This window comes from Gekko japonicus, unplaced genomic scaffold (assembly GCF_001447785.1).
Source record: "Gekko japonicus isolate JY-2015 unplaced genomic scaffold, Gekko_japonicus_V1.1 scaffold1297, whole genome shotgun sequence".
Lineage (NCBI taxonomy): Eukaryota > Metazoa > Chordata > Lepidosauria > Squamata > Gekkonidae > Gekko > Gekko japonicus.
The window spans coordinates 113729-129304 of record NW_015169815.1 but is presented as its reverse complement, the minus strand read 5'-3'; the positions used below and the strand labels follow the sequence as shown (position 1 = coordinate 129304).

Below are 15576 nucleotides of genomic sequence, written 5' to 3'. Positions count from 1 at the left end.
GGGGGGCGGGGCACATGATGAAGCCCCGCCCCCTGCTTCCGCCCGCCTCGCTTCCAGCCCTCATTCAGCCAGGAGGAGGCAGGAGAAGAGGGAGGGTAAGTTGCTTCCTCCCCGCCTCTCCCCACCCCTGCCTGCCTGGGGCCAGGGAGGGCCTTGGCGGGGCTTCCTCGCACTCCCGCTGGCCTTGCAGGTCCACCGCCGGGCCCCTGACGTCAGGAGGTGAGCCCGATCTCATCAGATCTTGGAAGTTAAGCGTGGTCAGCCCTGGTTAGTATTTGGGTGGGAGACCACCAAGGAAATCCAGGGTTGCTATGCAGAGGCAGGCAATGGCAAGCCACCTCTGAACATCTCTTGCCTTGAAAGCCCTACAGGGTAACCATTAAGTCAGCTGCAACTTGATGGCACTTTCCATCACATGCTGATCCTGTGATTGAAACTGCATAAATATTTACCCATGGACACGGTCCTTGGTTTCATTTGTAAAGTGAACATAAAATGGCTGTTTCTTACAAACAACAAACAACTTACAAGCAACTAGTGCACATGGCATTTGTCCCACTGGGGGCTGCTATTTAAAGGGAGAGGTATAGGGAGAGGGGCTAACTCTCTCTCATCATACTATTTTCCTGTGAAAAACTGCCCCCCACAAATTGCATTTACCTACACTGGAGGAAAGTACTAGTACCCATATAGTCTCCCCAGTGGGAGTAAAAAGCAAATTATGCGTGGCAATTTTTGGTAAGAAAGTGATACGAGGAAAAATAATTAAATAGCCTTTCTCCCTTTGTGGAAATCTCAGCCTTGGGTCCGTCACACTCTGCTACCCTAACCTACCTCATAGACAGGGTTGCTGAGATTTGGAGGTGGTCCCGGAGATTGCACCTGGAGATCTCCTACTATTACAATTGATCTCCAGACAACCGAGATCAGTTTCCCTGGAGAAAATGGCTGCTTTGGAGGGAGGACTCTATGGCCTTATACCCTGCTGAGGTCCCACCCCACACCACAAATCTCCAGGTATTTCCCAACCTGGAGCTGGCAACCCTAGGTCCTTGTGTGTGCTCCTCCAGGAAATGACCCCTGGGTATATCATAGAGTTTGCTCTCTGAAACTGCCATTTTCTCCATGGCAACTGTCCTCTCTAGTCTGGGGAACAGTTGTTGTTCTGGGAGAACTCCAGGTGCCATCTGGAGGTTGGCAACCCTACATTGTGTAAATAATGGGTGGGAAGAACCATATCTATTGCCCTGAGCTCCTTGGACAACTGACAGGATAAGACTTACTTGCTAGAAAGAAAGATGGGCTGGTTTGTTTTGTTTTTGCCAAGTGAACTTATGGTGACCTTATTAGAAAGGGAACTGAAAACAAATCAGTATCATAATGCCCCTGTAGAAATCTATGGTTTGGTTTCATCTGGAATACTGTGTACAGTTCTGGTCACTGCACCTCAAAAAATATATTATAGCATTGGAAAAGGTGCAAAAAGGGCAACTAAAATGATTAAGGGAATGGAACACTTTCCCTGTGAAGAAAGGTTAAAGAGATTCGGGCTTTGTAGCTTGGAGAAACGATGACTGAGGGGTGACATGATGAAAAGTTTACAGAATTCTGCATGGGATAGAGAAGGTAGAGAAAGAAATACTTTTCTCCCTTTCTTACAACACAAGTACTTGTGGGCACACAATGAAATTAATGAGCAGTAGGTTTAGAACTGATGAAAGGAAGTACTTCTTCAGCCAGAGTCATTAACACGTGAAATTAACCGCCGCAGGAAGTGGTGGCAGCTACAAGTATAGACAGCTTCAAGAGGGGATTGGATAAACATATGGAGCAGAGGTCCATCAGTGGCTATTAGCCACCAGGTATAGATGGAACACTATGTCCGGTGCAGTGGTGCTCTGTATTCTTGATACTTGGGGGGCCACAGTGGGAGGACTTCTGGAGTTCTGGTCCAACTGGTGGACCTTCTGATGACACGTGGGTTTTGGACTGGATGAGCCATTGGCCTGATCCAGCACAGCTTCTCTTATGTTCCTAGGACCCTGTTGGGTTTTCAAGGCAAGAGACGTTCAGAGATGGTGTGCCATTGCCTGCCTGCCTATGCGTAGCAACCCTGCTATTCCTTGATGATCTCCCATCCAAATACTGACCAGGGCCTCCCTTGCTTAGCTTCCAAGAGCTGATGAGATGCGGCTAGCCTGGACTATCTAGGTCAGGGCCAGCTAATTGCAGAGGAGAGCAAAGACTGTAAAGCCCTTTGCAAATTAAGCAAGTAGTTGTACACATTTACCTTTACCTATTACACATGATAAATAGGAGGAGGACCCCCTCCATATAATACAGAATACACAAGGCAGATTGCTCCAAATACCCATTCCCAGTCTGCATAGTTAGAAGTATGATGTTACCAGTGGAGAGGATGCTTGAGCTGCAACATAGCATCACAAAGTCAGGTGTTTATTCACCAGGATGCTAGGTCCGCTTCAGGAAAAGCTGAGTTCCGAGCGGCTCACAACTGCAAATTGTGAGCTCCATTAGGGTAGCCTCAGTGAATCTGGGGCTTTGGGCAAAAGTCCAGGATGGGTCCCCAGAATCACTGCCCCCCCACTGCCTGGCCCCCATTGGGGCCAAGCAAGGGGTGGCCCTTGCCAAGTGTGGGGTGGATGGGAGCCACAGCTGCTGCTGGAAGCTAGCTGCTTGATCCCCAAAGGGGGTATCTGCAGGCAGTGACAGGAACTTGCTCTTCTTCCCCCCCCCCCTTCTTGGGTGTGTGTGTGTGGGCAGTTACCCTCCCCCCCCAGGCACCAGACCTGGGGCACCCGCCCCTGTTGCCTATCAGCTAAGACCACTCCCAAGTTCCATATGAGGTCAACAGTCATGCCATTTCTATTAAGGGAGGCAGAAAATATTGGTGCATGTTCTAATCCCATTCTTGGATACATTTATTCAGTGTTACATGGGGGGAAAGAAGAACTTCGTTTTAAGAGCGTATGTATTATGCTTTTAAATAATAATTCTAGTGCTGCTGCCAGTGTACCACAACGAAGCAAGTTCTTCCTCTTGAGCTCCTGTTTTCAAATCCCTGCTCACCCATAAGGGCCACAGGATAGCCTTGAAGAAGAGGAGATTGGATTTATATCCCGCCCTTCACTACCTGAAAAAGTCTCAGTGTGGCTTAAAATCTCCTTTCCCTTCCCCTCCCCACAGCAGACACTCGGTGAGGTGGGTGGGGCTGAGAGAGCTTTCTCGAGGACTACTCTTGAGAGTACAGCTCTGAGAGAACTTGTGATTGACCCAAAGTCACACCAGCAGCTGCAGGAGGAGGAGGAGTGGTGAATCAAATCCGGTTCTCCCAGATTGGAGTCTACTGTTCCTCAGCCTAGCTGACCTCACAGGGTTGCTCTGAGGATAAAATCCTCCTAAACTCCATAGTGGAGGGAAGAACGAATTATGATAAAGAAGGCTGGATGCAGTTTTAAAAAAAGAGAGATAACAGAGCATTGTGACAGAGAGCTATTTGTTCCTAGTTTTCACTAGTAAATATTTTTGGCCTCCCAAAAATGCATTGGGAATTGGCCCTGCTGGTTAAACAGCTTGACATCTACTTCTTGAGCTGCTGATGTCATTTGGATAGGGAGTAGGAGGGCTGGATTAATTTTTAGACTAAAATCTTGGTCAGCAACTAGATTTCCTGAAAGGTCACTTTTGAGAATGGGGTTAGGCTAAAGAGCCTCCCAGAAGCTTGTGGGCAAGTCCCTTGCCCCAGGATGTCAGTGCATCCACACACCTCTTTTGCCCTGAGTTGGCACAGTTTCCTGGGTGGGACAAAGTTGGTCTGTAGCACTCCAGCGGCATAATTTATCAGAGCAGGTCAGGAAGTAGGATTGAGTACCTCCAGATGGGGCCTGGGGATCTCCCAGAATTTATTTTTTATTTACTTCATTTATACTGCACCTTTCTCCCAAATGGGACCAAAACAGGTTTATACTGTTTGTCCGTCTTCCGTTTTATCCTCACAGCACCCCTGTGAGGTAGGTTAGGCTGGAAGAGTGTAACTGGCCCATGGTCACCAGTTTCCCTGGCAGAGTGAGGATTTGAACCTGGGTCTCCCGGATCTGAGTCCAACATTCTAACTGCTGCACTGCAGTGGCTCCCATGACAACTAATCTCCAGGAATTACTAATAATCTCCAGACTGCAGAGATCAGTTCCCCTGGAGAGAATGGCAAGCTTGGAGGGTAGAGTTTGTGGCATTATGTCCCTCCCCTCTCCAAACAGCACCCTCTCTAGGCTCCACCCCCAAAATCTCCCAACTATTTCCCAAACCAGAGGTGGCAACCCTATCCTAGGCAGGACTCCTTGCTATGTTTGGTGTAGTGGTTAAGTGCATGGACTCTTATCTGGGAGGACCGGGTTTGACTCCCCACTCCTCCACTTGCACCTGGCTGGATGACCTTGGCCAAGCTGTAGTTCTGACGAGAGCTGTTCTTGAAAAAGAGCAGTTTCTGTCAAGAGCTCTCTCAGCCCCACCTACCTCACAGCGTGTCTGTTGTGGGGAGGGGGAGGGAAAGGAGTTTGTAAGCCCCTCTGAGACTCCTTCGGGTAGTGAAGGGCAGGGTATAAACCCAATCTCTTCCTCTTCTCCTTCTTCTTCTTGTTACCAAACAGTGAGGAAATGCTAGGATTCCGAGAGCGATCCGTGTTGGACAACAAGCAGTGTCTGTGGGTAAAATAGATTTTACCCTCCTCCTGTATTGGGTTGCCATCCCCAGGAAGGGAAATTCATGGAATTTGGGGTGGTGGGGCCTGAGGAGGGGCTTGGGGTGGGGAGGGAGGGAGGGAGGGTATAATGCCAAGGTGTCTAGCCTCCAAAGCAGCCATTTTCTTCAGGTGAACTGATCTACAGTGTCTCTGGATCAATTGTAATTCCGGGAGATCTCCAGGCCCCACCTGGAGGTTGGAAACCCTAGCACAGGGGCCTATTCACGCTACAGATGTCGATCAGTTTTATGCCCATTTAAGTATATCATGTCTTATTTCAAAGAACCTTGGGAATTGTAGTTTGCTGCGGGTTCTGAGATTCCCAGCCCTCCCCCCCCATCACAAAACTCCTGTTCCCAGAGAGTAGGTAGGGTAGATACACTCTGAGGTGGTCTTTGATTTATACAATCACTTGCTTCGGAGTGGGGGGGGAACCTGAATGCATGCCCTTCTGTTCTCACCTTCCACCTTAACCCCCAGGATGAAATGCATTTCCCTTTCAAATCAGTGGCCCAGGCAATGGCAGATAGGATGAGCCACTCAAATGTGAAAGCCCCGTGTATGAGGGATTCCAATCTGATTGTTGACTTTGATTGAAATGCAAGGCAGGGGGATTGGGGAGGAAAGGGGGGGGGCTGTGCTATTCACTCAGCCTCCTCCAGGCCTGGCTGCTCCAGGGCAAGCCCATCATGTGAAAGAGGCCTTTGTGTCAACCTCCCGAGGCCCTCTTGTGCCGCATGCCAGCAGGTAGCAATTGTTCAGATCCCTTGAGCAGGGTCAGAGTGGAAGGAGGCAAAAAAAATGGCTTCTGTTGAAAAAATACAACAGGAATGTGCAGAGGGGTCTCCTCAATGGCAACAGCGCCACAACCGCAGCCAGTGCAGCTTAACCCACACTCAAAGGAAATTTTGTCCATTGTTAGCTTCTTCTGGGTGGGGAAGACTCTTGGTATCTGCTTAGGAAAAAAAATAAATAAAGCCAGGGCTTGGAATAAGAGAGAGGACAATGGAGCTTATCTAGTTCCGCCTGTTGGCCTGAAGCAAGAGAGGGCACGGTTAAAGTGGGCAGAACCCACCAGATGAAGATGAGTCAATAAAAAGGAATTCCGGAAGGGTTGCTGTGCCTGTGGGTTGTAGCAAAACTGGAGAGGATTTCAGTAGCACTTTGGAGGCTAACAACAATATCAGCAATGGAAAAGGGTTTGTGGGAAAAAGAGAGAGGAGCTCTAACTCTTAGGTGTTTTCTCTTTTTTCCTCATGCCCCTTTCAGTTGCTTTATATACATTGAGCTCCTTTGGTTGGACACTCCATGCATTTGATGAAGTGAGCGCTGACTCACAAAGGCTTCTGCTGGAATGAATCCCATTAAAGGTGGATTGTTGTGCTGAATTCCTATTTCATATGTTTCATACTGTTTTTATGTCAGTGTTCTGTGTTTTTGTAAGGCAGGCTTGTTTGAAAAATTACCAGGGGCTCTGCCCTTGCTTGGTCCACTCACTGACTTGTTGAGATCACAATGCTTAACGGGAGTTAGAATACTGAATCAGCAGTTCTGCCTCCCGCCAAAACAGCTGCAGCAATACCAGATGAAGCAACGGCAAGAGAGGTCATTTTTGCAAGCTGTAGCCGAGTTAGATTGATAGCAAATGTGATATCCCACCCTTGTTCCCCCCCTTCGCGCGCGTGGGGGCCCCCCCCCCCCAAGCAGCTTGCATTGTTTTCCTCTCTGGATTTGGCAATCCTACCCCCCCCATTCCCTGCCGGTGGCCAAGGGGGGACCTGGCAACCCTACATGGCTGAGAGTGACTGGCCCAAGGTCACCCAGCAAGAGATCTGCCCAAAATGTTCCAATTTCTTCATTTTAGGCACTGTGGCTCCCAAGATCAATCATTCTGAAGTGGATGCTGGGAATGCTCTGGCATTTGGGCAAAACTCCATGGTTAAATCACAGAGTTTTGCCCAAGTGTCAAAGTGTCCCTGGCATCACTGACAACACACTTACAGAAGTGACATCAGTGTGTTGCCAGCAAGGGCCTCTGACCACCCAGTAAGTCCCCCTGCAGTAGCACTAGGGCTCTACCCGGGGGGGGAGGGGAGTCCTGGATATTACACGGGCCAGGATACCCTGATTCCGTTTTCTTTCATTTTGGCACTGCAGTTCCCATCTTCGGCCTGAATTTGGTGGCCAGTATCCAGGTGGCTCGAGTGGTTAAGACGCTGAACTGCAGGCTGTGTAAGGTCGGTAGTTCAGCAGTTCGAGACCCGGGTTGCCGCATGACGGAGTGAGCTCCCGTCTCTAGTTCCAGCTCCTGCCAACCTAGCAGTTCGAAAGCAAGAAATTGCAAGTAGATAAATAGGTACCACTTCGGTGGGAAGGTAACAGCGTTCCGTGCGCCTTGGTGTTTAGTCATGCCGGCCACATGACCACGGAAACGTCTTCGGACAGCGCTGGCTCTTCGGCTTTGAAACGGAGATGAGCACCGCAACCCTAGAGTCGGATTTGACTGGCTTTCAAGCAAGGGAACCTTTACCTTTACCTTTATCCAGGTATCTAGCTTTTTTTTCCTGATGAACTGTGACCATCAGAGACAACTATAGCTTCCAATGCAAAAAGTGGGGTGGGTCTTTCTGAAGAGTGCATGAGCTGTGATGCCCCAGTCCCCTTCATGTTTGGCGCTGCAACTCCCACAATTAGCCTGAAGCAGTTGACCAATTCTGAGGCTCCTAGGATAAGTTATGCCTGCCACAGACAATTTGAGTTTCCATTTCAGATGTCCTGATTCCCTTCATTTGTGGCACTGTAACTCCGATGTAACTGTGGTGGCTCAAGTGGTTAAGACGCTGAACTGCAGGCTGTGGAAGGTCGGTAGTTCAGCAGTTCGAGACCCAAGTGTGCCGCATGACGGAGTGAGCTCCCGTCTCTAGTTCCAGCTCCTGCCAACCTAGCAGTTCGAAAGCAAGAAATTGCAAGTAGATAAATAGGTACTACTTCAGTGGGAAGGTAACAGCGTTCCGTGTGCCTTCCGTGTGCCATGGAAATGTCTTCGGACAGCGCTGGCTCTTCGGCTTTGAAACGGAGAGGAGCACCGCAACTCTAGAGTTGGATTCAACTGGCTTTGAGCAAGGAAAACCTTTACCTAACTCCGATGATCATCCTGAAACCAATGGCCAATTTTGAAACTCCTAGCTCTATTTTTTGATGAGTTATGCCTGCTTTAATTGCAAATAACATCCAGGGCTTCTGCAGATAACCTAGGGTCACAGAAGAGAAGAAGAAGAGATTGGATTTATACCCCACCCTTCACTACCCAAAGAAGTCTCAGAGCAGCTTACAAACTCCTTTCCCTTCCCCTCCCCACAACAGACACCCTGTGAGGTAGGTGGGGCTGAGAGAACTCTGACAGAAACTGCTCTTTTTCAAGAACAGCTGTGTCAGAACTACGGCTTGCCCAAGGTTATCCAGCAGCTGCGAGTGGAGGAGTGGGGAATCAATCCCGGTTCATTTAGATTAGAGTCCACGCACTTAACCACTACACCAAATTGGCATATGTCAAGATTCCCTTCATTTTGGCATAGTAACTCCCATTATCATCCTGAATGTGATGTCCAGTTATAGGTAGGTTAGAAAGAGATCAGTTCACCTGGAGAAAATGGCCACTTTGGAAGGTGGACTCTATGGCATTAAATCCCTTCCCACCCCAAACCCCGCACTCCTCAAGTTCCACTTTCAAAATCTCCAGGTATTTCCCTACCTGTAGCAGACAACTCTACACTTTGCATTGCTTAGGACTACATTGTAAGTTAATTGTGTGTGTGTGTGTGTGTGTGTGTGTGAGAGAGAGAGAGAGAGAGAGAGAGAGAGGTTGCCTAGTTCATCCCAGTTTCATGCATGTTTCATGCAACAAGTCCCTCTGAATTTAATGGTATTTACTCCCAGAAAGTATGCATAGGATTAAAGCTTTCATGTCTGTTTTCTTTTCCCTTTCCTTGATTGTGCAATGACTTCCCTAAAAACGGGTAATCGTATCAGATTTCCATTGTGTAACAGGAAGTTGAGCCAGCTCCGTTTTTGAATTGTTCCTTTTTATCAGGGCAGTATCCGCCTGCCTGTTTGCAGAGAGGGATGTGATCTCTGGAGAAAGAGCCTTAGCAGTTGTTTGGAGTGCTCAGATCAAGGAAGGAGCAGTCAACAGTGAGTGAATTGCTAGGGTGTCTTTTCATGAGGCAGTCATGTAATCTATGGCTGTAATTAAGCGTGTTTCCTCTCCAGGATTAATTTTCCTAAGGCTGCTTGCTGCTGAATCAGGCTAAAAGGTAGGAGAGGCAGGAGAAAGTAACAATAGTAAGTCACGGGAAAGATAAGGAGGGAGCTCAACTCAAACACAGGTGACACAGGATATTAGATGACCACCTTTATGACCCTGGTCCTCTCTCATGTGTGATTTGCATTTTCACAGGTTAATATATCTAAATTTGTTATTGAGGGGATCAGTGTTGGGTGCTGGAGAGTGGGGCTGCTTTAGGGAAACCAAGGTTCAGATTGTCATTTGGCTACAAAATTTGGAAGTCTGCAGTCGTAAAGCTCTCTTACTCTAGTATTTAACTCAATAGGACAGTGGCTCAAGTGACGTTACTGATATTTTGTTGTGAATGTTGAGATCCGATGTATATCTGTGGAAAGGTGTGCTTGCAATGCTACCAGATATTGGACTATGTGCAGCGTACGCAGGGTGAAAGCTCATGGTCTGGGAGTTGGTCATACAATAGGATTCTAGTCATTCCTATCTGTTTTTAAAAGTTTAAGTCAGGGAGGGACTGTTGCTCGGTGGTAGAGCCTTTGCTTTCCATGCAGAAGGTCCCAGGTTCAAACCCCAGCATCTCTAGGTAAAAGGACTAAGCAGTAGGTGATGAGAAAGACCTCTGCCTGATACCCTGGGAGAACTGCTGCTTGAGTAATGAGAAAGACCTCTGCCTGAGACCCTGGGAGAACTGCTGCTTGAGTCGACCTGATGGACCAATGGTCTGCTTGTATAAGTCAGCTTCATATGTTCAGATACCACATGATCTCAGCCTCTGCTGGAGAATGATGTGATTTGGGACTGGTTGACCACTTGGAGTTTCCATGTCTAGCCATGTGGGTCTACAGTTAGGAGTGCTACTGGACTCTGAGTGCTAGATTTGAGTCCAGTAGCACCTTAAAGACTGACAAGATTTTTGGGATATACCTGATGAAGATACCTCAAAAATCCTGTTGGGCTCTAAGGTACTACTGAACTCTATCTTGAGGAAGAAAGTATCCTATTCTTGGATTGTTCAGCTTCAGATGAAGGGTCTGGACCTAATTCTGTACCTCACCGTCCAATTTCTGTACTGAAAATAACAAAGATTTCATTTTCATCCTTGTGATGATGTTTTCCAGCTGTGTTGAAAAAGATGCCTCAGGTGACTCAAAGAAGTGGATGGGAAGCAGCAGTCCTATTTTTCAGCTTGGTTTCCCTTTGTGTATCCCTACCCTTATGGAGCGATCGGGACTCCCTCATTGAAAAGGAGAATGCTCGGCGGACTGGGGGCAACCTTGTGCTGGGGAAACGTGAGGAAAATGTGAACCAGAAGCTCATGCACCTCAAGGAGGTGGAAGTGGCTGAAGCGATGCGCACAGGGCTCTTTCCGCCCAGCATGCATTTCTTCAAGGCCAAAGCCCTCATTGACCAGAGTGCTGTGTTCAGTATCTTAAAGCAGATGCCAAAAGGTAAGTATAACTGACCCAGAATTCCTTGGATGCATATGTGGGTTTTGTGTTCTGGAGGGTCATGATTACTAGAAGAAATTGTATAAAGACTTCAGAAGAAAAGGTAACAAATTGGCTCAACTAGTTAGGTGTATGTAACGTACCGATCCTTTCAGCTGCATAGGTCTTGCTTTCAATGAAACGTGTGTAACTGGAAGAACATTCAGGGTCAGTAGAGCCGGCAGCTTGCCCACAACTGCTAGAATCCATGATAGATTGCAAGAAGCAGCAGACCTGGGCATAAATGTAATGGTGAATGGGACCACTGAGCCCCAGTTTTCCTTCTTCTCTCAGACTTCCTGATTTTAGCTCCTCATCTTACCTGCATTCGTCTGGGTCCATGTCTTCTCCAGCCTTCTCTTTCCCATTCTCCCCCCTGCTTCCTTCGGTCTGCTGCCTTCTCCAAGCTCCTGTGTGTTTCTTCTTTCATAGGCTGTTGCGTTGTTCTTCTGCTCTGAAACTGATCTGCTTTCCTGCTCTAGGATCACCCTGGCCTGAGAGAGAGCCGACTGTCCTCAGCCCTGGCCCCTGCCCAGTGGAACTCTCTGCAGGAGGACATCCGTGCCCTGCAGGATTTATTGCCTTTCCGCAGGACTTGTAAGCAACGCTCCCTCTAAGCTGTGGAGTCTTGTGAGCAACAACTCTATGCTGTGAGCTACTGGCACTAAAATTGTGAGCAAGCGATTTGGCTTCTGCACAAATTAGTTGGCTCTGGAGCCATCCTTCCTGAGCGAAGTCAAAAACGTGTGAGCTAGAGGCTAAAAAACTGCGAGCTAGCTCATCCTAACTCAGCTTAGAGGGAACACTGCTTGTAAGGCAGAGATGTAAATCATATTTCCGGTCCTCCTTATATCTCGACTGTAATTGCATTGCTTGTAACCAGGACAGTTCCTTATTTTGCTCTTTCAAACTTTCAATTGGTTTAAGATTATTTTTATCATCTAATAATTCTTCATAACTTAGTTTCTTTTGATAATCATACAAGTTTGGGAAAACAAAAGCCTCAATTGGAGATATCCATTTGGGTATTTTTAAAGAATTCCTTGGATGCATATGTGGGTTTTGTGTTCTGGAGGGTCATGATTACTAGAAGAAATTGTATAAAGACTTCAGAAGAAAAGGTAACAAATTGGCTCAACTAGTTAGGTGTATGTAACGTACCAATCCTTTCAGCTGCATAGGTCTTGCTTTCAATGAAACGTGTGTAACTGGAAGAACATTCAGGGTCAGTAGAGCCGTCAGCTTGCCCACAACTGCTAGAATCCATGATAGATTGCAAGAAGCACCAGACCTGGGCATAAATGTGATGGTGAATGGGACCACTGAGTCCCAGTTTTCCTTCTTCTCTCAGACTTCCTGATTTTATCTCCTCATCTTACCTGCATTCGTCTGTGTCCATGTCTTCTCCAGCCTTCTCTTTCCCATTCTCCCCCCTGCTTCCTTCGCTCTGCTGCCTTCTCCAAGCTCCTGTGTGTTTCTCCTTGCACAGGCTGTTGCGTTGTTCTTCTGCTCTGAAACTGATCTGCTTTCCTGCTCTAGGATCACCCTGGCCTGAGAGAGATCCGACTGTCCTCAACCATGGCCAGGGACTTCTCAGCCCTGGCCCCCGCCCAGTGGACCTCTCTGCAGGAGGACATCCGTGCCCTGCAGGATTTATTGCCTTTCCGCAGGACTTGTAAGCAACGCTCCCTCTAAGCTGTGGAGTCTTGTGAGCAACAACTCTATGCTGTGAGCTACTGGCACTAAAATTGTGAGCAAGCGATTTGGCTTCTGCACAAATTAGTTGGCTCTGGAGCCATCCTTCCTGAGCGAAGTAAAAAATGTGTGAGCTGGAGGCTAAAAAACTGCGAGCTAGCTCATCCTAACTCAGCTTAGAGGGAACACTGCTTGTAAGGCAGAGATGTTCTGCCAGGCTTTTGGCTGAGGACAGCGACAGGACGGCAAGTAGTCCGGCACGCTTTGCCCACCCCAACTCCCCATAGCATTACAACAGCACAATTGGTCACTGTCACAGGTGTCACCACTACCCCCACCACCACCAAACCCCTTCATACATTACAACATAGATAGCTTCAGTTTTTTCTAAGTGCTGATCATATGCATTGTGTTGGTGTGTGCCATTGTGCCATTTGCTTCCTGCACAGGTGGTGTTTTACACCTGCATGACTATGCCATTCTGAGTGCCGACTGGCTGGTAAAGCATGCCAGCTACCTTCCTGATTGTCACATCTGCTTCTTCCCTTTGGGGGACGTCCGGTTCAAGTTCTCAGAGTCTCATCCTCCTAAGGAAGTGCTGCCCGGTTGCTCCAACTGGATATTGCTAGAGACCTACCGCCAGACTCTGCCCAATGTGACTGAATTTGATAACAGGTGGGTGAGCGACCGGGATTGTCATAGGTGAATTCAGGGCCATAGCCAGGATTTTTTAAATGGGGGGGGGGCTTTTAAAAAGTCGTGGGGCACTGAAATTCGTGGCTTGGAGTGCATGGCCTCCCCTGCTTCTCCCTCAAAGCTTTGGGAGAGAAGCCAGGGCCACGCACCTGCACCTGCAATCCAAAAGTTGTGGGGCCTTGGGAGGAAGTCAGAGGGCCAGACCCTGGGAAATCCCACCATAGCTACAGGCCTGGGTGAACTTTTAGTACAAGAGGATTGTTGTTGTTGTTAATAATTGTTGTTAACAGCAACAATAATAATTTATTGTTATTGTTTTTATCATGTGTTCTACAAGTTCCCCCCATCTAATCTTCTGCTTAGATATTTATTTAAAACACTTCTGTGCTGTCTTTCCACCCAAATAGGGCCCCCAAGGTGGCAAACATCAAAACATTAAAAAATTGCAACATTATAATGACATTTAAAATAAAGTATATATAAAATAATTCAGTTGAAACGTATAAACTCACATATGTTACAGATATGTTACTGTAAACATAATCACAACCACTCGGTGAAGGAACCATTGTGCTAAAGTTGTAATATCAAAGTAGTAATAGCAGTAATACTATTATTAGTAGTATGTGTTTCCCAGGTGGTCTAATTTCCTTACACTGGCCAGGGAAAACTGGGTTCAGCTTCATACTGTGATATGGAGCTTGCTGGTCAGTCTGTCTCTACATCATCTACTTTACAGGTTTGTTGTGAGGATAGAACAGAGAAGGGAAGACTGATGTATGCTGCTTTAAACCCCTAGAGGAAGGGTAGGAATGGGATACAACTGTTCTAAGTAAACACTCTTTTAGTGTAGGCACATTTAATTGGGAATAAATCTCAAGAACGTCAAAGACATGCATACTCAAATAAACTTTGCATAAAGTGCTTCTGAGCCTCTTTTGTGCCATTTCATACATCTATAAATGGGGTTCAAGCAAAGTAGAAGAGAATCATCTTTAAATCACTTCTATGCAAGGTCAACATCGGTTTTGCACTGAAATTACAGGAGACAAAGTTCGGAGGCAGTAAAATGGTGCCCCCCTCTGGAATCTTCTGCTCAAAGCAGTTGCTTCACATTGTTTTGTGGCATGGTGTTAGGGGTCGACTAGTTTAGTCTGCTGAGGCAAAAAGCTTCCATCTTGTCCCTTCCCCCCACGTACCTTATTTTTTCAGTGCGAGACTATAATGAGGAGGTGAGAACCAGCAGTTTTTGATTTTCCAAATACTGTGATGTGCGAACGTTGCAGAAACTAAAGAACTTAACACAAAAACTAGGATAAATCTGGCATATAAGAACATAAGAAGAGCCCTGCTGGATCAAACCAGTGGCCCATCTTAGTCCAGTATCCTGACTCATACAGTGGCCAACCAGTTCCTCTGCATGGCTAACAACAGAGCATAGAGGCCGAGGCCTTCCCCTGATGTTGCCTTCTAGTGCTGGGACTGACTGTCTCTGAAATGTGGAAGTTCTCTTCAGTCACCATGGCTAGTAGCCACTGACAGACTTATCCTCCAGCAATCTATCTAATCCCCTTTTAAAGCTGTTTATTCCTGCGGCCATCACCACATCCTCTGGCAGCGAATTCTACATTTTAATCACTTGCTGTGAAAAGAAGTGTTTCCTTACTCCTACCTGAAAGTAAGTTGTATAGATTACAAGGCTGAATAAGATTTACAGTGAGACTTAATTCTGAGTGGAGTAAACATGCAGTGAGCCTGGACCTCGGACTGTGTAGCCCTCCCCACCACCAAAACGTTTTCCCTACCGTCATGGGCCCGAAGACATCTTGTAAAGTTCCCACCCTTTGGCCTCCTCTGGCACTTTCTGATAAGTTAAGCAAAAGATGCCTCTGGTACTTAGTTCATTCCTGGTTTCTAGGGTGACGCTTGCTATGTCATCACATAAGCAGTTCTCTTCAGAACAGGTCTGAAATGCCAGTTACTATTCCACATAAACCAGCACAAAATGCTGCTGCTGTGTGTGCTTCTCTAGCTATGGTTCATTTCCTTTCCATTATGTGGCATTGTTTACTAAGTAGTTTCTTGCGCAGGCCTGATCTTTTGTGTGCTAATGTAAGGAAAGCCCCCCATTGTCATGCACAAGAGGGCAGAGTTAACGTTGCTGTGGAAACCTTAACTCTGAATTCCGTGACTGGTGGGCACATAAAAAACAACAACCCTCACCCTGGATGGGGCATGGCTGTCTGATTTGTAGTCTCTTTCCTCACCCTCCCCTAGCCCTTTTAATAAAAGTAATAAACAGCCAAATGGAGTGAGAAATAACGGCCGCCCAAAGCACAGGAAGGGACTCCTTAGGTAAGATAACAGCAGCTGGCATATTAAATGTGTGGCAAACAGACTCCATTTTGTGGTCTCCCATCCCATCTGCTGACCAGGCCCAACGCTACTTTGTTTTACGAGAATTGGCACCGCTGCCTCTTGCAAGCTGTAGGAGAACCATTTTCCTGATGAACAGTAAAGATTTCTCGAGAACAAGATGATAAGTATGAATTCAATTCCGGTTCTCACATGTGTAATGATGTGTACTTTTAATTGGCGAGGCTGTGATTAGGCAAGGTACCAAACATCAACTAATCGT

The 15576-nt window shown here is 47.1% G+C and overlaps 1 protein-coding gene across 1 annotated transcript in view; it reads left to right on the top strand.

Moving 5' to 3' along the window:
* Positions 1-15576, top strand: part of CECR1 (cat eye syndrome chromosome region, candidate 1) — a 42437-nt gene that overhangs the window by 4593 nt on the left and 22268 nt on the right. Inside the window, exons 2-3 of the mRNA XM_015417174.1 lie at positions 10179-10508; positions 12692-12917. Of these exons, the coding sequence (XP_015272660.1) occupies positions 10193-10508; positions 12692-12917 (542 nt within the window). The 5' untranslated portion in view covers positions 10179-10192. The remainder of the gene's footprint in view (positions 1-10178; positions 10509-12691; positions 12918-15576) is intronic.